The sequence below is a fragment of the Lissotriton helveticus genome, chromosome 9 (assembly GCF_964261635.1).
Source record: "Lissotriton helveticus chromosome 9, aLisHel1.1, whole genome shotgun sequence".
In the NCBI taxonomy this organism is placed as follows: Eukaryota; Metazoa; Chordata; class Amphibia; order Caudata; family Salamandridae; genus Lissotriton; species Lissotriton helveticus.
In genome coordinates, this window is record NC_136070.1 from 327804307 (window position 1) to 327830522 (window position 26216).

Consider the following 26216-nt stretch of genomic DNA (forward strand, 5'->3'; position numbering starts at 1 on the left):
TATGGTGCTTTGTACAACACTTCTGCTATGTATTTGTCTTTTATTATTATTTTTTTATTTATCAATATAAAATGTACACTTGTGAGACACTGCCAGGAAGCACTGCGAGACATCACTTACTGCTAATTAGTAATCTTTACATCTGATGCAATAAATGCACTTTACTGTGTCTGGCCATTAATGCATTTTGATTTGTGGGCAGTTCAACCTAATTGCTCTGTAAGGCCGTTATTGCTTGTGACATTGTAGGCATGTTAATTCACATATACTGCTTGGGCCCATTGATGCACATAATGCCTGTGGCCACTGAAACATTTTATCTGTGGCAAATCATATATTTACTGCTAAACCCAATCATGCTTATGTCTGTGAAACTTGATACATGCTCTTGCCTTACCGTTGATATAATAGGCTATTGAGGGCCCTGCCACATACTGGCCATTGATCAATATTGCTGTGGCAATTGATGTTCAGTACTATTTGCTACTATTGATGCCTATAGTTCCACGGGACATTTATGCATGATACTAGTAGCAGTCATTGATTCTAGTGTTGGTGGGGCACCTATACACATCCATTTGTTGGGGCCATTGATGCATTTAATGTCTGTGGTCAATGATGTATACTGTGCCTTAGGCCACATATACATATACTGTTGAAGTAGTTTGGTACATATTTTTTCTTAGTACATAATTGCTGTTTCTGACATGGGAAATGTTCCTGTAAAGAGGTGATATCTTGGGGAGTATTTGCAATATTGTATACATGCTGCTTGTTTACTGGCCCCTCTCTCACAAAGATATGAACTAGAGGAAGTCTCGCAAACTCGGAAGAGAGGGAGCGGTGTAAATGAACAGACATAACATGTTTATGCAACTCTACATGCTGTGTAACCCTTTCTCACAAACCCAAGAAGTTAGGTTTATGCTGATACCCAGATTAACTGAGATTATCCAGCATGGTAAAACCAGTTGCAATTGAAAATAGTTTTTTTTTATTTCTTTTTTGCAGGCGAAGAGGAGGATCATTGTGCTCCAGCCAAGCAGAAAATATCTGAACGATGCAAATATTGGCCAGCCTGCAAAAATGGGGATACTTGTGTGTATCATCATCCCACTGCACCCTGCAAGTATGTTGAGGATTATTCATAAGCACTTTAATTTGTAATCTTCATCATTTGACCCTTATGATGTACAAGGGTAAGAAAACCTGGATTGTATATGTAGGGCCTACTTACTGGTTTCATGAACGGAAGATCGTGTAGGGCCTCTACCAAGGTAAGGCGAGATCAGAGGGGCAGTAAAGGTCCGACTGGTCTCTGGCCACCAAGCCAGATTTTACTTCTGGAGGGCGAGGAGCTGAGTAGCTCTGGGATGTGGGTGGCGTGGTCCTCAACATACCACAGTTACTGGGGGAAACTGCAACAGGTGACACCCCCCATACAATTTTGGATCCTTGTGGAGGGATCACCAGTCTCAGTACCCCAGAACCATAGATCAATTTGTTCCAAACCTCTCCATAGAAGGAGTTAGGAGGATTAAAGACCGCCGCTGTGGATCATGAGCTGTAGGTAGAAGCCCCTGTGGAGAGGCTCCCTTAGGTCCAGTTTCCAGGCAACCCAAGAGGTGGGCACATACCTTCCCTTCCTCCTTGGCTCAAGTGGTGGGAAACCCAGAATTATTGCTGGGCATGATTGATGAAGGATACTTATCCTGGAAGGGGGGTGGCAGCACATTGTGCCTTGTCCAACTATATGAGAATGGTATCCCCAGGACCAGAGATCAGTGCACTAGTGATTTCTTGTTAAGCCCCAAAGGTTTATACTGTGTGACACAACTGCTGCACTGAGCTAGACAACCCACCATACGGGAATGAGGAGCGAGAGAAACCAAAGGGGTTGGAAGATTTGTTTTCTGAAGGGGTCCTACTAAAGGGCTGTCCCAGCTTTATAGAGCATTGAACAAGAACTCTCCCCTAACGCCGCTCACATATATGAAGAAATGGAAAGAGGACCTTGAGCTGGACCTGACGAATGCTGATTTGAATTTGAATTGGGGGGGAAAGGTGGCAAAATCCTCCTTATGTCTCCAGCATAGGGCTAATGCATTTAAAATGATGCTGAGTTGGAGTTCAGGTTTGGTTGAAAGTGATCGATGCTAGCTCAGATGTCTGTTAGAGGGGGTGTGGGATGAGAGGACCTACATAACCTATGTGGTGGTACTGCCCTCAAATCCAATTATTTTGGACCCAGGTATTGGAACCATCAAGAAGATTACTAATGTTACTTTGCCAGTGAAACCCCAGAAAGTCTTGTTGGGTCTGACTGATGAGGAGGGGCTGTGTCGTCTCTCTTCGGCCACTAATAAATTACTATCTCAGGTATTGCTGTTGGCCTGGGTGGTGGTGGCCGAAAGATGCAGGGCCCTGCACTGCCAAAAGTGGACATGTGGTGGTTTAAGGTGTGGAGTAGCCATGTTATGGACATCTTGCGGCCACACTTAGAGATACAACATCTCAGTATGATAAGATGTGGACCCCCCTTCCACACTTATGTCAAAAGAGATATGATGATGCCCAGACCCCTAGTGATGGCGAGACTGGCTGAGGATCGGGTACCAAGTGCCAATGATCCGGAAGGCACAAATTAATCTCCTGTGTTTATATACAGTTATACACGGTCACATATTACAAGGCTTAGCTGACCCAGCCACAACTGTGCCATCCTGTATCTTTTCGATTTCAGAGCAACATTTACATGCAACTAGGCCATTTTAGGATCATTGGGTAGCCTCCATTCCACATTTCACTGAGGGTGGCCAGAACTCTTCTTCAGAATGTCTCAATTTTACTACAGTGACATTTGCTTGTGCATAAGGTTCTGTATCTAGGATAGAGCTGAGAAGGAGTAAGAAGAAATCTCCATAACATGGCTCTGGTAAGGTAAGTATTGTGAAGATGTTTTGGCTGAATAAAATGAAACTGTATTGTGACGCCCTAGATTTCCACTGTTCTTCATCAGGTAATGTCTCTAGCTCCCCCTCTGACACCTGCTACAGTTGGTTTCTGTCTTTACAATTTAGAAAGCTCACGATCATGGGGTGGGGTGGGGAGGGGCACCCGGCAGAGGCTTCCTTTTATGCACCTTTTATGACAAAAAAGAGAGTTTGTACAATGGGTAATATTTTAGAGACCCATTGTTCCAGGAATCTTTCAGAGTGGGCTCCTTCGCAGCATTCTGGAACCAGCCAAGCGCAGAATATTTCTATGGACTTTGTCCTTAGTGTCATCCGCCCTCACATTCACACCCTCTAACATCATTGGAAGGTTTGATACTGTTTGCCACAGGGTTTGAACGATGCCTTACACAGCTTGAATATTCAGCCTTTAGTTTCAGTGATTCTGTTCATGTCATTTCTTAGGTCTTGTTGAAGCAGAGAAAAGTTATTTCTCACCTCTTCTATCTTAGACTTTAACGCATCTTTAGAGAATGTAATCACCTGCACTATTTTGGTCACCTCGTACGCCACATCAGGAAGCCCACACCACTGCAAGGGTGCCATAACAGTTGCACTTAGCTGCTGGTCAAATCATATTTTTCTATGGTACCCTATTTGCAGCAGCGATTATCTTACACTCTGGAGACTACCAAAGGACCGCTCTAAACTCACGTCAAGATGAATGGGATGCAACAGATCAGAGTGGAGAGCAACTCAGCCTATGTCAATGCAGGTGCCACAACTCCTCAGCATTCCGCCTGTCCCCAAAATCACTGTGTTGTCCCGTGAACAAACATGTTGCTTTTGAGTTAAATAGGCAGGTGAATACAGCTGTGAAAAGTAAAGGTGGAAGGGTTAGTAAAGAGAACTAATTTTGTAGTTTTATATCCCAGTCCTGGGCATCAGTCCTTAGAGCATGAATGAGGACTGTATTTTAATCTTTGCATCTTCATGATATTTTGGTAGTCATTTGCAGAGGAAGTGTGGTAGGTAATAGTCATGCAGTTAATACTGTGATTCCCCTTTCATCCTGCATTCCTCCCTGACCTCTCAGCTAATGCAATTTGTCTGTTCACTATGTACTCCTGTTGGTAGAACACTGTAACTGAATGCTTATGCCCTCTTTTTCCCAGGGCATTCCCAAAATGCAGGTTTGCGGAGAAATGTTTGTTTATTCATCCAAACTGTAAATATGATGCCAAGTGTACCAAACCTGATTGTCCCTACACACACGCCAGCCGACGACAGCCTATGCAGCCAGCTGAGGGCACGGCTCCTGTATGCCATGTTCCCTACTGCCGATATGATACCCAATGTACCAAACAAGATTGTCCTTACATGCACGGAAGCCAACTAAATCCCATGCTCCTCCCGAAGAAATGTAAGTCTGCCAGCTTTTTAATCTGCTTCGATAACTTTTATAAAATGTGCATCTATTTGTTGAGAATATAGTTCTCAATCTATCTAATGGCGCACATCATTTTTACATTATAATGATTCTTTGCCCTTCCAGTGGGAAATTAGCCTCTCACTTTACATTAAATCAATGTACAGTTACCTCCTTTTCTAATAGCACTGAGTTTTTCAGTGCTTGTAGAACTTTGCTTTGATGAATTTCCTTGCAGATGGTGGTTTGCATGATTCTCTGTTGCGTGATAAAAATGAGTTGCCAACTGTCCTAAAGGGCCCAGCTTTAGCCCATTTCACTTTGGGGAAGCATAATTCTGTAATTACTGAAGTTCTTTGCATGCATGTGTTATTTCATACCACACCTGGTGTCTATCTCAGTGAGGAAGTCGGTGTATGAAGTTTGACAGCTCTGATGTATGCCTGGTTTATTAAAATGTGCCTCTTTTTCAGCACAAGCGCCAGCGCCCTCATCCACAACTCAACAGTGCAAATTCTTCCCAGCTTGTAAGAATATGGACTGTCCCTTTTATCACCCAAAGGTAAGAAGCTGTATAACTCAAAATATTTTCTTCTGTTTCCAATAGTTGATTAGTTGATTCTGTTTCAACCTAATTTCATTATGGAGTATTTCAACCTCTGGAAATTCAACAGATTTTAGGTTGATTGTCCTAGCCGTTAGGCCACATCCTCTCCCCAAGAGCAGCCTTGTTGCTGCACTAAGCTGTCTTAAATCAATGATAATATTTAACTTCTTGAAACATTAGACAGATGGTACTCCTATCACTCCAATTGCTGTGACATGCCAGAAGCACGGGTATTTGTGTGACACTGAAGAAACATCGCATTCAAAGTAGTAGTTTTTCAACTTTATAGTAGATATTGTACACTCGAAAATGAGCTACACTGACCTCAAATCTCTAGCAGAACACGAATAGTTCTTTTATTTTTTCCCTCAGCTAAAAAAAGTATTTGTAACTGAAATGCTGTTTGATCAACTGAGCCCAGTTGTCTGCTTTTTAGTTGTTTCACTAAACAAGATATTTTCATTTCTGTTGCTCCCCTCTCCATGTTAGAGGCATAGTTAAAAATGTGTTCAGGGGTTGCCTTCATTCTCTTCTAATTATTGGAAGGCCTTTTTAGTCTCATGTTAGGACTTGACATTCTTGTATTTTCTCCTACCTCTGGGAATTTAATTTTGCCTATCTGGCCTCCTGCCTTTTTTCTAGTTCTTTCATTCCTAAGTCTTGTAGCATGGCACTTGTAGAAACTACGCACCCATTCTGTTGAATGTCTATGGACTGTCTGCAAGTGGTCCTACGATTCGGGAGATTTTGTTTCCATGAGTAGGCCCATTTCTAAAGAAAGGTATCTTTTTAATGACTGTTATTTAAGAAATAAGTATATTGTGGGCAATTTTACTATGGCTGCTCTTTGATTCACATTGTGCAATGCTATTTAGATCTTTCAAGGAGAAGCATTTATGGTTTAAATGCATTAGTGAACAGTTAAGTGATTTGAAAATCATGGAAGTGAATAGAAACACTCATACGAAGCACCCTTTCTCCCATACTTATGGATGGGATACCCTAGCTGGAGTTTGAGTACTGGAACACCTCTTCAGCGGAATGGTCTAGAGACCGTTACGAATCTTGATGTACAACCACAGGCTCAGCCCCCTCTATGCATAACCTGGCTCTCCAAACTTTGAGTCAACTAGTTTCCCTCTTTCTGCTCTTCATCTGAGGCCATACCAGCTTCCTTCACAAAGCCTGCTGATGGCTGGCGTCAATAGATGCTCTTTTTACTATTCCTGAACTTAACTGTCCTAGTCTGCCTGCACTTTCTTTGAGTCTATCTCTTCAGTCCATCGACAGAGCAGGTTCCTTAAGTTGTGCTTTCTCTTTGGCTTTCTGGTCTGTGGTATCTCTCAAATGTCTCTTGGTCAGCAAACTGGTTGAATACTGGCTGTCTAGTTTTAGCAATCTAAGGTTGAACTTAACAAGCAGAAAACGAATGAGACTAGCTCCGTTTCAGATTGTGAGACTCCTTCTCAATGCTACAGACACAAGTGTAAATCAAAGTGCTTAGAAGCTGGCTGTCAAATTGCTTGAATCAAACTCATTTCTTGCATACAGGTGGTATGTTATAAGTTAATTTGAGACGTCACACGTTCCAACACTAATAGGGCTTCATTTTTACATTCCTCAGTGGCCCTTATCATTAATCATCTGGTCCCCACCTCCCATAAACCATAGGTCTGGTTTTAAGAGTCTGGCGCTTAGGCCTTGATCCTGTCATGGACAGTCAAGATTCCTCTTACTGCCAAAATCGCTTTAAGATATGATTCTTTTTGAAAATATGTAACCCAAAAACCTTTTGCACTGCCTCCCACAGTTGATAACACATTTGTTCCAAGCACTTGTTTTCACTGCGCTGCGACAACCTCCATTTCCTCTGTCAACCTCTTATTTCCTACATTCACCCTCACTGCGGAGTCCGGCCGAAGTAGTTGAAAAAGAGATGGGCAATCCAGATAAGAAGACCATATCCAAATTAAACCTTGTTGGTGACATCTTAGATGGCAGTATTTTGAGGATGGAGCTTAAAATGCTAATTTTATTTTTTTCTTTGCTGACCATAGCTCTGTAGTCCATCCCCCTGTCAATGATCTTTGGAGTATTGCAAGTGCTTCTTCAGCCAGATGGCTCAAGGTAACCTCTGAGATATGGCCATAGCCTTATTCTTTAACTTCCCTGAACAAGTTATTTAATTCCATGCATATGCCCTTGCTATAACAGATGTAGATGATCACAACCTCCAACTCAGAGTGGCGATGTTGCAGGAGCTCTGGACAGTGGTGAAAAGCTGTGTCAGTGGCTTCTGGACAGTGGCATCGTTCTTGGTCATCCTATGCAAAAAACACTACTACGAAAAATGACTTTCCTTATTTTGCACAGGGCATATAGAGACAACAATAAGTGGAAGTCCCTCAATCTCAGATTTATTTTTTGTGTGAATTACACAAAGGTGAAAGAGAAGGTAGACGTGAAAAAGAGAGGGGAGAGAAATAAACAGTACACAGTGCATTCCACAAAATGATTGGAGTCCTAGAATATTGGCAATAATTCAGCATGAAAATGCTGGACTGGAGATTGATCCTGTAAGATTTTTAACTGTAATTCAGCAAAGAATAAAAGGCAACTCTGAGCTGTTTTTAATGCATAGGCAAGTAGGATATGTTGGGTGGGCAAGCTCTAAGATGATTTTTGCTCAAAACTCTGAGTTTGCTCATGCCATTTTCTTTCAGAAGGAAACAGCAGTTAACTCTAGCAATGGCACCTAGCAGCAAATCCAAAAAAAGTCTGCCCAGACAGAATATGCTGTAGCAGAAAAGAGAGAATGGTCGCAGGGATGAATTTGAGAGCCAACAGATTCCAAAAGGAAGTAGCACATTTTGAATGAACTTGCCCACAAGAGAATACGAACACACAAAGCTTAAGAAAATAACTCCTCTCCTTGTCACAAAAACTCAATATGCGTCTCCTATTCGCTGTGCACTAATTAGGAGTCTGCACTACCACCCCCAGCATAGTTTCTTTAATCTCATGAAGTCCAATTAGTCGAAAAGCGTCTGACTTGTTTAGTATGATGCATCCTCCACATGTATGGAGTTAGGGATACATTATTCATCAGCTTGTCCTCAAATTACCCACATATAACCTAAGTATATTGTGAGAAACCTGAACTAGTAACTCTTGGTTACTATCGCTCTGAGGTGCAGATTGTCTCAAAGTAGGTTTTTAACCATTCCGCAGTCTCTGCACCCTCCAGACCTGGCTAACAGTTTGAGTATTGCTGTCTCATGTTTGTGTTCCATATTCTAGCTGGTCAGCAAAGTTTCTTTTCGGGCTTCTTATATTTTTGGTTTCTTTTTTGCATCTCCAGTCTCTGCATGTTCTAAACTGCCTAAAAATCTTCTTTTACTATAACCCATCCATTTTACTCAAAATAGATTCCTCCTGTAAATAGTATCTGTCTGCTCCCACAACCAGTAGTTTTCTTTGAAGACTCATTATACCATGATTTTCTATACCTCCCAGTTCTCATTTTATTACTTTATTTTTAAATGTTGTTGTCTGTGCAGTGCTGTCTTTGAGGTCCTGTACAACATGATCACATGGATTGCTGGGCTTGTATTCTGCAAACACAGTGCAGGTCATATTCTCAATTGAGTAAGGCTCTCCTAAAACAATTGGCTTGAATTTCTCAAAATGGACTATCCGCATCCTAAATATGACATTCTTTTACTTCACTCCGTGAAGACAAAGGAAGAGGTAAGATATGCCAGCAAGTAGAAGTTACCAAAGTGATTCTTGTTGTGGTAGTTTCTTAACTTACCCCTTTGTTTTTGACAACCAACCCACCATTTTACACCTTTTCAATCCAAAGAATGTTCCAGTTAACTGTCTGGTGGGTGTAGGACGCTGTCTTTTTATGTAGTATGCCAAAATGAGGTATACTATGTAGAAAGTCCAGACAACCCTTATTGGTTTACAGGGCTTGCATTAATAATCCCAAATGTTCTCTTTTGTGGTGGTGTGGACCAGCAGTTTAGGCTTATCAGAGGGTAGTGTTAAGCATTTTTTGTACACACAGAGTCAATAATGAGAAACACACTCCAGAAGAAACTCAAGAGCAATTTAGAAAAATAACATATTTTTATATGATTTTAGATATCAAGATCATCTGAATCAAGTAAGTACTTTAGATGATATCAAATTTCACAGTAAAAGCAGTAGAAAATGACAGCTGACAAATTTGAGGCATGAGCCTCAAACGCAGTAATGGTATCCAATGGGAGAAACATTCACTGCATAGTTACACTTACAGGACTGTTCTTCTGGACTTAGGTATGTAGGGGTCAAGGTTCAAGAAAGCACTAATAATTCAAGTTTATCTGCCCTGGGGTGTCCTGGTGCAGAAGTGCTTTAAGCGGTGGTAGCCTCAAACGCCACACACTAAGTTAATGGGGAAAAGTACCTGTAAGAAGAAGGCTGTAAGACGGGACCAGTCCGACAGAACCCAAGGGGGTGGGGTTCTGCTCTTGATGGTCTCAGGACCACAGAGACAGTTTCTGGTTATGTGAGCCTGGGCTGGGGAGCTTGGGTGCAGAGGTGTTTTTTATCGAGAAGTCAGTGAGTTAGAGGGTCTCACGGTTCTTGGTGTACCTGCAGAAGAGGGAAAAGAAACACAGCAGGCCCACTCTTGATGTGGAGCTGGCCTCTTTCAGAGTCCCTCGATGTGAAGGTAAGTTATTATTTATGTATTTTTTTCAGAGCATTTTATTTACCTTCAATAGTATAAAAGTGTGTTATTTTCACAAAGATTCACATCATTTTGTGTATCAGAGATGGACATTTGAAAAAGATAAGGTGTTCAGACTATTCCATTAGTTGCCCTAGTTTGCAAACGTTTCTAAGAGCTGAACTGCTTTGCTTCTCAAATATTTAAAGAAACGCTCACCCGTTTACTCTTGGAGAGCTCCATGCAAGTCCTTTGAGAACAGAAACTAGTGCAGGGTTAGACAACGTGTGCTGGTGAATGAGCACTCCGCTTACAGATGCAGGTTGCTACAGGGTGCTTTGCAACCCAGCATAAAGGCTACTTATAGTTGGGTAGAAGGGGCAGGTGGATAGTAGGAGGGCTTCTTTTAGGGTGGCTCACCCCACACCAGTGGCCAACCTTGACTGTAGATCACTGTTTGCCATTCTCGTTGTTGGGGCGGGCCTAGCGGGCATCCAACTCCAGGAAGGTCTTGAGGTTGGGTTGTGCAGAGATGCGTTCATTGCTTGCGTGGAGGAGAGGGAAGTCCTTCAAGAAGCCTGGAGCAAGTACCTGGTGAGTGAGAAGGATTTCCAGGATGGAGTGTATTCCGTGTATGGGATCTTGATTCCAACAATGAACTCTTTCCCGCCATGATTCTTGGACAGGAGACACTCAAAGGGTCGGAGATCTTTAGGTAGGTTCTGGATTCACTATGCTGTGCATTATTCTGCCATCTAGTGGTTGGGTCCGGAAATGTAGTATTATGCCTTTTTTTTGGTGAGCGTCGACGATGTTGTACCATTTGGTGCCCTTCTGTGACGTCGAAGGACTTCCTCCGGAAGCCCCACCTTTGGTAGCCATCTTCAGATTCTTTTTTCCGCTGTTGGGTCTGGATCGATATGGAGAAGCTCCTGAGATTGGAGAGAAGAATCGTTGGGAGAAACTGGTAGAGCGGAGTCTTCCATTTTCATCTTTAAATCTACGACAACCGCAGTTCGACGAAGAGAAGAAATCTAAAACTTCGTCGACGACCGTATAATGTGCATTCAGGGGGCTTCCTGGGCGCAGTAATGGACAAAACGCCATCCAAGTTTTGTAAGAACTCCCACCACAAATACGCTCAAAAGGTCAGCACCCGTTCTGTAACCTGTGCCTGCCGCTGGACCATCGAAGCGACGACTGTAATGCCTGCTCCGTCTTCACCCCGAAGACGTTGAGGGTAAGAGAAAGGCAGCGACGAACCAATTACAACATGCAGGGCCAAGGATCACCGCCATCGCTGCGAGACCTGGGCCTCTCCAGCGAGGAGGAAGACAACAGCGCCGAGGAATCAGAAGGTTCGAGGCATATGGGCTGCAGATGGTACATTTATGAATAGATCGCCATCTGGTGTTGGGCTCGGACGATTGCACTTGTTTTTCTCTTGGAGAAGTCTTTTGTAGTCACGAGACCGGTGACTCCTCCCTTGTGTGATAGTGCGCATGGGCATCGGCTCCATCTTTAGATTGTTTTTTTCCGCCATCGGGTTCGGATGAGGATCGAAGCGCTCCGGATCGACTTTGAGAAAGGAGCTATATTTCGGCGCGTATTCCCTTTCCAATTCGACGGTATTGTTTATCGAGCGCGAGTTCATTCCCATTTCGACGCGCTTCGACGTCAACAAAAATTTCCAACTCTACGTCGACGAGACCGGGAGGCCTATCTCGACGTAGTCCAGCCCGGAGTCCATGGAAAGGACTCCATTCAAAAAATGTCCAACGTGTGGTGCTAAATTCCCACACAAGGACCTACACCAGGTGTGCAACCTCCGTTTATCACCTTACCACGAATCCAAGGACTGTGAAGCCTGCGCGGCTTTCTCCTCCAAGTCGACGATTAGAAACCGTTGAGCCCGAAGACACGAGATGTCGAGGATGGATTCAGATGCAATCCCAGAACTGTTCGAGGTCCAACACCCTGAGGAGGAAGAAGAAGATGAGAACGGGTCGGGGTCGGGAGCGGACGAGTCTGAAGTCGTAGAAGTTGACGTTCATCAAACCGTGAGTGACGACGTCCCTTTACCAAAAAACCGACCCCTATTGGTGTCGACCCCGCCTTCGAGCCCGGTCAGACAACCGAAAAAAGTTTCCGACGCCCCGCCTTCTGGCTCGGCAACGAAACGAAAACACTCGGCCTCCCACTATGTCGGAGCCGAGAAACGGTCGACATCGAAATCGACACTGAAGCTCCATACCATGGAGAGCGTGCAGTCGAAATATTCCATGTCGAAACCGAAACATGCTTCGACGTCGAAGACTCCCTCGACACCGAAAAAATCGGACTCGAGCAAACTCTCGGTGCCGAAAATACATAACACCGAGACACAGAAGCAAAAGCACCTTACGGACCCAAAGACTTCGGTACCGACACAGGAGCAACAAACAGATCCAAAACAAAAGACTTTGTTCATTGATCCACAAACTGGCAAGGTGGTGACAAAACTACCTAAAAGAGGAAGACTCAACAGTTGGAGGACAAAGCTCCTCCTCATAAGAAGAGAACAATGGGGACAAATACAACTCCTCCCCTTTCTCCACAGCCTATGGACACACCCTCTTCTCCTCGTCCTCATACTCTGCCAGCTATTCCTCCACCTTCTACACTACGCCCATCTACACCTCAAACAGATGTAGAAAGTGACACAGGGGATGGGGACCTTCCTAGGGATGATAACAATACTATCCCAGAAGACACAGACCCATGGGAGGATTATGACGCAGTGTCAGATAATGATAATGACCCTGACCTGTATCCCTCAAAACCCTCTCCCCTTGATGATAATTCGGGTTTTGCACAATTAATTAATAGGGCAGCAAAATACCACAAGGTAGATTTACATACCGAACCTCAGATAGAAGATTTCCTTTTTAGAAAAACTACCTGCTGCACAAAAATCTTCAGGGACCCTACCAATGCTTAAGGGTCTCCTCACTCACACATCAGACATATTCAGAGACCCGGTGAGGGCTAGGGTGTTAAACCCAAGAATTGACAAAAATATAAAGAAGCCCCAAAAGACCCAGTATTTATTAAGGGGCAAATACCTTTGGACTCGTTAGTAGTCTCAAACGCTCGTAAGAGGGCAAACTCACTAACAGCAGGAGAAGCTCCTCCTCCTGACAAGGAGTCCAAGTTAATAGATGCCTCTGGCAAAAGAGTAGCATCCCAAGCAGCAAACAGCTGGCGCATACTAAATACTCAAGCACTACTTGCACGTTATGATAGAGCTCATTATGATGAGTTAGAAAAACTCATTACACATCTCCCTAAGGAACATCAAAAAAGGGCAGATCAGCTGATACAAGAAGGGAAGATAATAACTAACACTTCCATTAAGTGCGCCTTAGACGCAGCAAACACTGCGGCAAGATCCATAAACACCAGTATCATGTTAAGAAGACATGCATGGCTCAGGGTCTCAGGGTTCAAACAGGAGGTACAAACTTCTTTATTGAACCAGCCTTTTGATGGGAAAACACTCTTCGGCTCAGGTACAGATGAGGCGTTAGAAAAAATGAAAAAGGACACAGAAACGGCTAAGTCAATGGGAGCATTGCAACAGCCTGCTCAGAGAGGTTCCTTTCGTAGGTCCACCTATAGAGGCGGATCAAAGAATACAGGCACAAGCCAGCAATCAACCTCTTTTACACCAACGTCACCCAGAGGGAATTCTAGAGGCAGTTACAGATGTAACAACAACAAGGATAGAGGTCGCGGAAACAACAATAACCGCAACTCTCCTACCCCAAAACAGTGACTTCATACAGCTCCCCATAGACCATGCAACCCTGGTCGGGGGACGCCTATCACAGTTCCTATCTGTCTGGGAAAACATCACATCAGACAGGTGGGTGAGACAAATTATCCAACATGGTTATTGCCTAGAACTCACGTCTACCCCCACCAAACATCCCCCCCAGACAGCGTCCAATGAGCCAAGATCATCTGACATTATTAAAACAGGAAGTGCTATCACTGCTACAAAAGCATGCCATAGAGAAGGTTCCACAACATCAACAGGGAACAGTAGTATACTCTCTATACTTCCTAATTCCCAAAAAAGACGGATCTCTAAGACCAATACTAGACCTCAGACCTCTCAATGCTTTACTGAAGAAAGGGGACTTTCTTTCTACACTGGATCTAAAAGACGCTTACTTTCATATCCCAATTCACAAAAGCCCACAGAAAATACCTCAGGTTTGTGGTAGAAGGACAACATTATCAGTTCAAAGTCCTTCCGTTCGGAGTCACAACAGCACCAAGGGTGTTCACAAAATGCCTAGCAGTGGTTGCAGCACACCTAAGAAGACAGCAAATACATGTCTTCCCTTACTTGGACGACTGGCTAATAAAGGCCACGTCTCAAAACGAATGTCTTCAAAACACACAAAAGACAATTCAACTACTGCACCAGTTAGGGTTTACGGTGAACTACACAAAATCCCACCTGCATCCAAACAAGGTTCAACAATATCTAGGGGCTACTATAAATACAGAAAAAGCCAGAGTATACCCCAATCCAGTCAGGATTCAAACAATGCTCACATTGATTCAAAGATTTCAACCGCAACACTCATTAACAGCTCGAGTGTTCATGCAGTTATTGGGGATGATGTCCTCTTGCATACTGCTGATCCCATATGCCAGACTACAAATGCGTCCGCTTCAAGAATGTCCAGCAACACAGTGGAATCAGGCTCAAGGTCAGATTACAGATCTGGTGTTGGTAGACGACCGCACGCATCGCTCTCTGAAGTGTTGGAATACAACAAACATTTCCAAAGGGCGGTTGTTCCTAGAACCAATTCCACAAGTGGTGCTAACAGCGGATGCATCGCTCACCGGGGAGCTCATATGGATAGATACACAGTACAAGGAATATGGACTGTGCAACAAAATCAACTGCACATAGATCATCTAGAACTACTAGCAGTGTTCCTAGAATTAAAAGCTTTCCAAATGCATGTTCTCAACAAAGCAGTCCTGATCAGAACAGACAACATGACAGCAATGTATTATATTCAAAAACAGGGGGGACACACTCTCTCCAACTATCCAGACTAGCGCAGGAAATTTGGAAATGGGCCATTCCTCAAAACATCTATCTGTTAGAAGAACCCCTACCAGGAGTTCAAAATCAGATAACAGACATCTTAAGCAGAGAGTCGGAACAAATACACGAATGGGAACTGCACAACCAAATACTGCAGCCATTCTTCCAAAGATGGGGACAACCGGAGATAGATCTCTTTGCCACTCATCAGAACGCAAAATGCCAAAGTTTCGCATCCAGGTACCCACACCCCCTGTCGCAGGGCAATGCATTATGGATAAATTGGTCCAACAAATTTGCATACGCTTTTCCCCCTCTCCCACTAATTCTATTAGTGGTTCGAGAACTGCAACAGCATTCAATGACCATGATACTAGTAGCACCAACGTGGGCACTGCAGCCGTGGTTCCCCACGCTCATACAACTCTCACAGGTGCCACACCAAAAATTAAGAATCTCACCCATGCACCTTACACAGAACCATGGAGAAATAATGCACCCAGATCCCAAACAACTGAACCTAGCGATCTGGCTCCTGAGGTCTTAGAATTTGGATACTTAAATTTACCTCCAAACTGTATGGAAATTATTAAGCAAGCAAGACGTCCCACCACCAGAGCCTGCTATGCAGCAAAGTGGAAAAGGTTTGCTGTATACTGTAACAGTAACAACATCAACCCTCTGGACGCGTCTACACAAAATATTATTTGCTACTTACTACACTTACAGCAATTTAACCTTGCTTACACTTCCATTAGAGTACATCTTGCAGCGATAGCAGCATACCTGCAAAACAGGCAACATCTATCCTTGTTTAGGGTACCCGCAATTAAGGCTTTCATGGTAGGACTCAAAATAGTTATTCCACCAAGACTACCACCTTCCGCAGTCCGGAACCTTAACATAGTACTCACCAGACTAATGGGACCACCTTTTGAACCTATGCATAGGTGTGAAATACAATTTCTCACATGGAAAGTGGCCTTCATTATAGCCATTACCTCCCTTAGGAGAGTAAGTAAGTTACAGAACCATTCTACAACTACACCAAAATAAAGTGGTTCTTAGAACAAACCCAAAGTTCTTACCTAAAGTAATTTCAGCATTCCACATCAATCAACCAGTGGAACTACCAGTCTTCTTTCCAAAGCCACAGACGGTAGCAGAGAGGGCCCTACATACACTAGATGTCAAAAGGGCAATATTATATTACATAGAAAGAACTCAAACATTCAGAAAAACTAAACAACTATTTGTAGCGTTTTCCCCAACACATAAAGGTGTGATGTATTCCTATAGGTTCTGTATCGATCCCCCTATTCCTGACCCTATTCTGGTTAACAAGTTAACTAGCAGCCAGCCCATGATGCTGAAAACCCCCATGATGCAGGAACCGTTATCTGAAAAAGCCACACTACGGCACAGGAACGTGTTATCTGATTAGGTCATAACACTTGCCATCTAATTAGACAAGCGATATTCCTCCAGCCCCTGATAAGGCATACGGAGTTCTCAAAACAAATCAAACCTATGACAACCTGGGAAAAACCCTGCGGCCATTGTTTTGATTTCACCGAGAACTTCAGCAAAAGAATGTGCTAATGACCAGGTCGTATGACATCCTTATTGACGTATCTATGTCCATCCTTACGTCAATCTCGGCACCTTAAAGGTATAAATATTACCGATATTGCCCTATGCAAACACACGCGGTGGTGACGAGATCGGAGCAGCCAGACTTGCCGAAGCCCAGAGCAGAGCAGACCCCGCTGGCGCAGCCCCGCCTTCCTTGACGCGCTGAGAACGAGACGCTGCCTTTTCTCCTGCCGAGAAATCCAGCTCCGGCGCTTCCGGGTAGCCCTCGCAGGCAGCCTGGAATGTCGAGACCAGAGACGAGAGATACCATCCCTCATTCATCCTAGATTCCAGGTACAGAACTGAATAACCCCTCACAGAGAATTCTTTAGTCAGTCACTTGGCAAAACAAACTTAACTTAAACTGTAACTTTCTATTCCCGCCCACGTATTAGGCTTAGGTCAGGTACACGGGGTAGGCGTATTTAGAAACACCAGTTTAGTACGTTTAGTCAAATGTATATGTGTATGTATATATTTTATCCATTTTAAACCTTCATATGGCTTAGAAACCATATCAATGTTTTTACAGTATTATTTTATACTTCTGCTTTTAATGTATGCACTTTACTTAACCATAAGTATTGCAATAATATCGATCCATTTCTCTTGTATGAGAAAAGAGACTGATCAATAAATAACATCTTTTATTGAACACGCCCGTCTCTTCCTTTTCTCTACAATCTGGTGAGACTAAGAATGCACGTACTGACTGAGTAAAATAAGTCGTCTTTTGTTTTCACACGACTCTAGAGATACACTCTTGACTAGGGGAGAGCAAAGTTGTCACTTTCTATGGTTGTCAGAAACTAAATCCCTTCTTGTCTATCCAGGGAGGTTCAACTCCTCCTTGCCTATTCGAGAAAGTTTCGAGTGAACTCTGAGCTAGCTGGCAAACCCAAAACTTTAAGTCTAATATCGACAGTAGTAGACCTAGTTAACGTCTGGTCTAGGCCTATACTATTGAAGGTATTATTCCAATGCGCAGAGCCTATTGGGATAATAGGAACTACACTACATGGCGCCCAACGCGTTTGGAAGGGCGATAAAACTAACGTAAGACATTTAGAGTAACTCAGTCGTGCTTTTTCACTCAGACCCCTTTTCCCCATAATACTCCAAAGACGTCTGGAGTGGGCGAAAGGTCATATCCGCCAGACCTCGCAGGAGGGAACTCCTATGTATGGTTCTTGGTTTAGTCAACGTTGAAGGATACACTGTTCCAAAATATTGTGCATCTAATCTTTGTTTCCATAAGAAACCTGATCTGCAAACAAAAGTAATAACCTTCCTGTCGGTAAAATGGTAGACAGTGATGAGGAAAGAAAGACAGTTAGAATAGCAACTGAACTCGCAGCAGCTGATACTGCTATACAAGAAGCAGACCCGGGTATAATACTCATCACGGTCATCAAAAGAAAATCTATAACTTTAAAACTTATAGAAAATGGACTGACACCTAGAGGTGGCACAGTCATATTCGTAATTGAGGCACACGAATATCGGCAGACAGAGGTATTCTACACATGGATAAACTTTCCAGCAGCAAATGCTGTAACAAAGTACTTCCACTATTACAAAACAGAGGAACCTCCTGAGGAGTACACTCCTTTCGAGGAAGTGGAAGTACCACTTAAATTTCAAGAGCATCTGCTCTTATTTAATGGCGCCCTAAAACATAACAATCACATCACCAGGCTCGGTCCCTTAGGTAGACCAGGAGCAACGTGGCCGGTCCTAGCCGGATACACACCACATCCAGACATCGAAAGAATGCCTGCACCAGAGCTCTTAACACAGCTAAAACAATTAATAAAAGTACATAGACAATTAGTCCAATATGTGATGCGGACTTCAACAATACAACCAGCAATTAAAATTCCACAGCTGACCCCTCACCAGGGGAACACAAATAAAATTATACCACAGAACATACAGTCCTGCCTAGGTAAAGTACCGGCTAAACGGGAACAAATACCATTCTGGCTAGCACAAAAAATCACCCAAATAGAGGCGGTGTTTCCAGACACCACCCCGTTAGAAAAACACAGGATTCTGACTATCTGTCTTCCAATGGGAATCGCACCACACGTGGAGGACTGTGACACTTGGGGTACAGTCTTTGCTTCCATTTACACAAAAACGCACGGTGTTCCATCCATTTCGGTAATACCAGATGTGCTAAAACAAATTCAAGATGAATACGGTCCAGAACCCGCTTTAACTCTTGGTATGAAATTACTAAAAGACTTCAAGCAGGTCTCGGCTATATTATTAGCCAACATCAAGGGAGAAGCAGCAAACGTGGCGATCCGCCAGAGGTTAAAAGAGACAGATATAGCAGACCAACCAGCTGAAATTGCCAGAATCATAGAAAAATCCTATGAGGAACTAGGTAGAGATAGTTTAGGTGAAATACCAGTAAAACCACAACTGATTGAAAGTCCCGAAAAAATATTTTTTAATAATAATTCAACATCACAAAAAAAGAGCTGGGATGGAAACAAACAATCCAATCCTAAAGAAAAGAAATTCCAGTCCAGAGGAAGGTCTCCTAGGCGGAGAGAAAAATCTCCTAACCAAAGACACAGGTCACCCCAAAGTGACCCCTCTGGGAAAAGATGTAACCTTAGAAATAGGGATAATATATAAAAGCCTGATAGATATCAAGACATTGATACACGTCCCTCTCAATCTTTTCAGACTTCCTCGCAGAAATCGGAAAGAAGAGGACGATCAGAACAAAGAGAAGAGCACGCCAAGTCCAAAGACAAGGAACCTGCTCATCTGAAAAAGAAATTACAATTTCCAAAAAAGAAGGTAGCCAGCATTAAAATAGTTAACAATGCCGAGAATACTGAGGACACAACTGAAAAACGGAGAATGGGCTCAGACAGTGCTAGACAGCGCAGCAGAAGTGAGCATAGCTCGCAAAGTCCTTATGAATCATCTGGAGACAGTGGACACGAATGAATATCTTCAAGTGGAAACTGCAGACACCAGAGTTAGCAAACCTCACAAAATATATGAAATAACTTTACGTATAGAAGGGGATAAGACTAGAAAAATAAGGGGACTATTTTGGGATAATCTCTCCAAGGGCTATGACATCCTTCTAGCTGAAAAAGACTGGCCACCAGAGTTTGTCAGGGACTGCCCTCATGGCGAAGAAATAATTATGCCTGCCTTCTCAAATCATATCCCAATTCATAAAAAATACACACTTGCCAGAAAGTGGGCAGTAGCTCAAGCTCCTGCTTTATATAAAAATCATGTAGGATGGGATGAGGACTCTCCTCCTCACAAAATCCAGTTAAAATCACAACCTACTGCACAAAGGCAGTACCCAATTAAGCAAGAAGCTAAAAAACAGGTAAAAGAAATACTAGATCAGCTAGAATACCAGGGGGTGATTGAAACTTGCACCTCACAAATGAACAACCCTTTGTTTCCGGTCTCCAAACCAGACAATTCATACCGTCTAGTTTTGGATTACCGACACCTTAACTGATGTTGCAAAACCTTTGCAGTGCAAAACTCGCATAGTGCTGCACTAATGAATAACATAGTGCGCAAAAAATACAAAACAACATTAGACATCTCTAATGGATTCTTTTGTCAAAACATAGCACCAGAGAGCAGATATTTGTCTGCGTTCTCAATAAATGGCACTCAAAAACAATTCTGTCGGTTAGCCCAGGGGTACAAGAATAGCCCAGGGGTATTCTCAGCGAGAGTAACAGAGTTACTACAAACATATGATGACGAAGCATTATCTTATGTCGATGACATTTATTTAACAGATGATGACTTGGATACTCACTTGAAGAGAGTGAACACCATAATACTTGGGTTCGCAGCAGAGGGTTACAAATTCAACTTTAAAAAATCTAGAATTGCCCATCTAACAGTCCTGTTCTTAGGATATGAATTATCAAGTGAAGGCAAAAGCCTGGCTGACAATTTCCTAGAGAAATGTGCCGTACTCCAAGCACCTAGAACACTAAAAAACCTACAGTCAATTCTAGGCTTCCTAAATTTCGGAAGAACATACATTGCAAATTACGCAGAAAGGGTCAAACCCCTTTATGATCTAATAAAACCAGATTTTAAAAGAACCAATTGGACTCAAATACACACAGAAATTCTGAGATCCTTACAAACAGACATGTTAATTAAAACAAAATTAGAAACACGTGACAACACACGCAATCTTGTGATTCGAGTCATCCCAGGAAGATGTGGATTCACATACCTGACCTCTAATGAGGGAGAAAAGGTACCAATTGCATTCAAGTCACACTTGTACACAGAATCTGAAAAGAGGTTCAGCATTACAGAAAACATTGTTCATGCAGTTCAAACCGCATTAGCGAAAGAAAAAGATAAAGCTGACGGTAGACATATCAGAGCCGGAACAGCAGAATCAGCCTTTGAGGCATTAACAACACCATGTAATTTACCAACAACAGCATTGAATCCAAAGTGGATACAATGGGTGAATTCAATCACCACGGACAAAGTATACTACTACTTTGATCCAGAACTAAAGGAATTAAAAAATCTAGAATATGAAAGAACATTCCCTCTGCCAGCCGACATTCTGCCATTACGACAGTACGCCTGTGTAATCTATACAGACGGACATGCTCAACCCTCCGTTTGGGGAGAACAAGCATACAACCCCACATGTGAGATTACAAAAGAAGTGTGGCGCGCAGGCAAACTAAGACCTCTATTAACAAAAACACACTCAGTAGAAACTAATTCAGAACAACAGACTGAAATAATAGCATTGAAAATGGCGCTAGATAATGCGGATCGCGAATTCCCGACACTTATAGTGTCCGATTCATATTACTGCGTCAAATCATATAACAACAATTTGCAGAAATGGATTCAAAACGGTTACAAAGATGAAAAAGGTGCAACAATAAAGCAAAACTACTTTGGGAACAAATAGTTCTGTTACAAAGAGAACTACCAAAGACTCACGTGATACATACACTGAGTCATCAGCGTGATGGCGTTCACGTTGCAGGGAATTCATTGGCTGATGAAGCCGCGAAGGCAGCTGTGCAAACGGCTTCCGTAGCTGCCATCACACGGTCAAAAACAAAAATAGACAGCGAAATATTACAGGCTGTCAGCGCTACAGAAAAGGATTCGATAGAAACACTCCCGAAAGGCTTTCCAGTAAAATACTCATACATAACTGATGCAAACTCCGTCCCTTTTGCTCGAATCCCTGGAGTGGGGGATAGAGTAATTCCAAACATGGACAGGGGAACCTTGTTAATTGCAGACGCACATATGGGCGAGGGTCTCGGACACCTCAAACTAAAAGATTCTCTGGAAGAACTACAATCAGTGTACTGGTGGCCAGGCATGAGCCTGCAGCATGACATTTTTGTAAAAAAATGCCCGGACTGCAACAGAGATCGCAGTGGCGAGAGAAACGGTATACTACCTTGGCGTTTCACTCCAGAAAGAATCGACAGTAAAAAGCAAAGCGTCCGATTAACATATACAGGCTAGTTTCCACTTATAATGTAGATCCCCAGCACTCGGCTGACGTCTGGACTGTTATACAAAGATTTGCGAGTCTAAATGGCATATACGCTAGGAGCATGCTACGTTTGACCAATGTTTTCACTTTAGCCCTCAAGCTTGTGGGAAAGCTCGGCCAAATGAGCATAGCATAGCGGGATTCTTCTCACTTCCTTCCTGAGGGATACGGGATGGTGTAAAGAAAAAACCAAGGCAGAAAGCAATCTATAACGGAAAGGATATTAGGTTCGGGAGCTGGGTGGGTCAAACATCTAATAAGTGTCCAACGTAGTCTAAATAACCTGCCAAGATATTCTCTGAAGGGATTCAGTCCGTGCGAATTATTATTTGGAACTAGGATGTTAGTCTTAGACCTCGACAGTCAAACTTCAGTGGTGAAGGAAAAAAGCTTTGATATCAAAGATCGTTTGGCTATTTTACAGGACTTACACGAAACAAGAAAAGACCTGAGCAACATAAAGTTGAAACAACAGCCAACAACCACTGAAGAACCACCACCTGTCCCAGCAAGACCTGTCTGGATTCCAAAAGTCGGGGATCTAGTCAGAGAAAAGATCGCGGTAAAGAAGGAATTTGGGCCTTCTTACAGAAAAGCAGTTCCTGTCTTGTCCATCAACGGGACAAGATCAGTTGTACTACCGCCGCTTGCTGGTAAAAAGGAGAACCGAGTTGTATCAATCGACCTGGTAAAACCACAATCATGTGGCCGATAACAAATAGTAGGCCAAGTGGACTCCCAATAAGTACAGAACACCAAGGTTTGCTACCAATACAGAGGTCCTAACTAAGAGGCTAATCGCATTCGAAACGCCTACACAAGAACAACAAGGACTATGCAACAATGCAATGGAACTTAAACCTCTGAAAACCCAAATAAAAACATTTAGCAGAGACACACCAACGTACAATGAAGTAACAAACGAATATGCAAGAAACAATAATCCTGAAGCAATTGGAACAATTGACAGAACTGCATCCGGCTACTTCATAAACTTCGATGATTCCTCTGAAGGGTTCAATGAATCAAAAACACAGCCATCAACAAAAACCTTTAAAGATAAAGCAAAAGAACTTTTGAAACAACTGAAAGAAACATATCTAATTTCTCCATGGATTGAATTCTGGGTGGGTTTTGGTGCATTTATCCTCATACTTTGGCTCATCATGGTACTAACTTTGGGACGCTTCATTGAGGGAAAATATGCCAAAATGGACACAGCAAGTCAGAAAATCAACTTGATCCTCAAACCACACGCATCTTCACACGTCGAGAAAAGAGAACTTTCTTCAGTCAACTTCACAGCCAATCCTATACCGGGTGGGGTAGCATGGGACAACACTGACTACGAAATCTATGGTCCGGTTGAAATCCTGAAATATCCACACCAAATTAAGATCTCATTAAGTGACTTTGTAAAACCAAGCTCATTTGCTGATGATTGGGACTTCGAAAGTATAAATAATATGATGTCTGACCTAGTGATGTCTGCTAAATTTACCAAACATGATTATTTGCAGGGTTCAACAAATTATGATAGTATGTACTGTTATAACCACTATGGTAACCATTTTTTACATAGATCTGCACAACCTAGAAATGTTTTAAATTATAATCAATGGGAACATTGTGCAACCCCTCCAAAAGGAAGCTCAAGAACCTTTTATGACAAATATCCATATTTTTCAGGTTTTAACACAAGTAATGCTGAAACATTTTATTTCAAATTGTCAAATAAGACAGGGACAAAGACCATGATAACAAACACGAAATTGATATATTCAGACTCATTCTTTGAACAAATGAATACTTTTGGTTTTGATTATTGGGACAAAAATGTTGAAGTAAAAAGTGTTTGGGGTACGAAAGAATGGCAAGTACAAGGTATAGAATCTTTGTTTAGAGCCTGCATGATCCCAGAACAAATTATATTTTTAAATGACACTGTTCAACAAACCACCTGTCTTGGCCTAGCCAAAATCAAAGACTTAAATAAACCGTCTATTCCAAAGCCAACAATGAACAGCAATAACTCTACAGATGAGGAAATAGACGTAAACTATGTATTAAACCAAAACAGAACACATCCTGATTGGAAACAGTGGTTGATCTGGCCCACAGATACTAATAACTGTCAAGATAGATTAATGAACAAAACACAGGGGTTCAAAATGACCAGGCCAGACCCTAGATATTCCCAAAGACAACACCCAGGGATAATAACCACCTACAGTGGGGGCAAATTATGCCTTCAATGGCTACAAACTTCCACACTGGCAGAAATTAAGCAACACCTAACTTTACTTACTGATGGTGCTGACTTGCGTGATTTCATTATGGGACCGCGCAAACAGCGTCAAAAACGTTTCATAGCAGCCTCTGTATATGCAGCATACAACGAGGCCTGGAAGGTGACTCAAATTGAAACAGCAGAAAGAATACGGGAAATTGACCGTATTAATTTGGAAAAATCACTTTCTGTAGTGGACAATGGGTTAATGACTCTGTCCTCCAGAATTTTTTCTTTGGACAGCATTGTGTCTTCAGCAATCGACATAATATCGCAAGACTTACTGTTGTTACAACACGGTCAGTCTCAATTGCGTTCTATTGTACAGCTTGGCTGGACGTTACAAAATCTGCGTTCAGGCTATGTGCCTTGGCGTTTAATCAACACAACGTCACTATTCAATATCTTTAACCTTACTGATAAACAAATCAGTATGGCACAAAAGGGAGCTGATTATACAATCCTGAGCATTGAGAAACTCGAAAGATTACCAGTGACAATGTCAGAACGACCTGTCAGTGAATGGATAATACATGGGATAATTAATATTCCAATATCAACCTTCAGGTTTCAATACTGCCAAAAATATATACAGGCTGGCATGTACGAAAAATTGGGAAAGGGGTACATTAAAACAACATGGAACCTGCCCTATTCACATGCATGTGTCAGTAATAAAGGACAGAAAGTGTTTCTTAGTGGCAACAATTGTGAAATGTCACTAAGCGGTACACTTCTGTGTAATGGAATTAGTTTGCACGGAGCCTGTGAAGGGAACTCAAATAACCTTTCATGTCACCAGCTAGGCACACCTGCAACAGAGATAGAACCATTCTTCCAAAGACTCTACAATGGGAGTTACATTCTAATTGTAGATCGCAGATGTTGTAGTCTTATGCCCGGGACTCCTTATCTCGTAACTACGACTGCGAAGGTCAAGTGCTGTGGACGCTTATTGTTCCCCAGCTCCTTTCCAGACAGGGAGGCAAGGGCATGGCCCAACTTGAAAATTACTTCTATTCGAATAGATACTTTGAGCAGAATGAAAACAGTGCTTCTTCAGACGCCGACCAGGCTCACGTCATCAAAAGAAACGTATGATCTCCTAGTCGCAAGGACGACTGCAGAGATTCACTCCTTATTATCAACTAATTCCCCCATACATTTCGCAGAAATCCTGAATGAAATCTTAAATATTTCTGATACCAGTGGAGTCTCAAAAGTATTTAAGACAGTATTTTCGATGGCATTAACACCATTCAAAGCCATACTGGGTATTTTTCCAGATTTCGTCCATTCGATTTTTGGCGGACTTCCCCTCATTTTGGGACTAATTGCAGGAATCCTATTCTTGGTCCTAATATTTCGTTATGGCAAACCATGTCACAGACAAAACACCTGCGACAAGGGAAGAAACAATCCGAGCCATTGGATACCGGGACCGGATATCAAAAATCCTGGGACTATCCCGGCTTAGAGACCTGAACATGACTTGGTTTCTATCATTTCGACCAATGTGGCATCGATGTGTTTTACCTGTATTAAGGTGCCTGCTATGCGGAGAAGAATGCGTGTTAGACACCTGTCTGACGCTACAATCGGATGCGCCAATGGATGCAGAAACATTGTTGAGTCCAATAAAGGCTCATGCTTTGTGCTGCCCTCAACGGCTACCAATCCTGATGACGGCATTCGTGGAAGCTTCACCATCACGATTAAGGGGTAGTGAAGTTCAAGATGAAAGCAGCATCGATCAGGTACGACCTTCTGTCAGCAATCCAAATCGAAACGCCAGTGGAGACAATCATGCGAACGAATGCATGGTTACCCCTTTTTCCGAGTTAGTGGAACTCTCCCAGGAAGCTGTTGACAGCTTTTTCGACAGGCTAAATGATA

General features: G+C 42.7%; 1 protein-coding gene across 2 annotated transcripts in view; it reads left to right on the plus strand.

The window, feature by feature from the left end:
- Nucleotides 1-26216, plus strand: part of ZC3H14 (zinc finger CCCH-type containing 14) — a 319723-nt gene that overhangs the window by 273466 nt on the left and 20041 nt on the right. For both annotated transcript variants that reach the window (XM_078660018.1, XM_078660019.1), the window contains exons 13-15: nt 1012-1129; nt 4130-4377; nt 4857-4945. In XM_078660018.1, coding sequence (XP_078516144.1) covers nt 1012-1129; nt 4130-4377; nt 4857-4945 — 455 coding nt within the window. The remainder of the gene's footprint in view (nt 1-1011; nt 1130-4129; nt 4378-4856; nt 4946-26216) is intronic.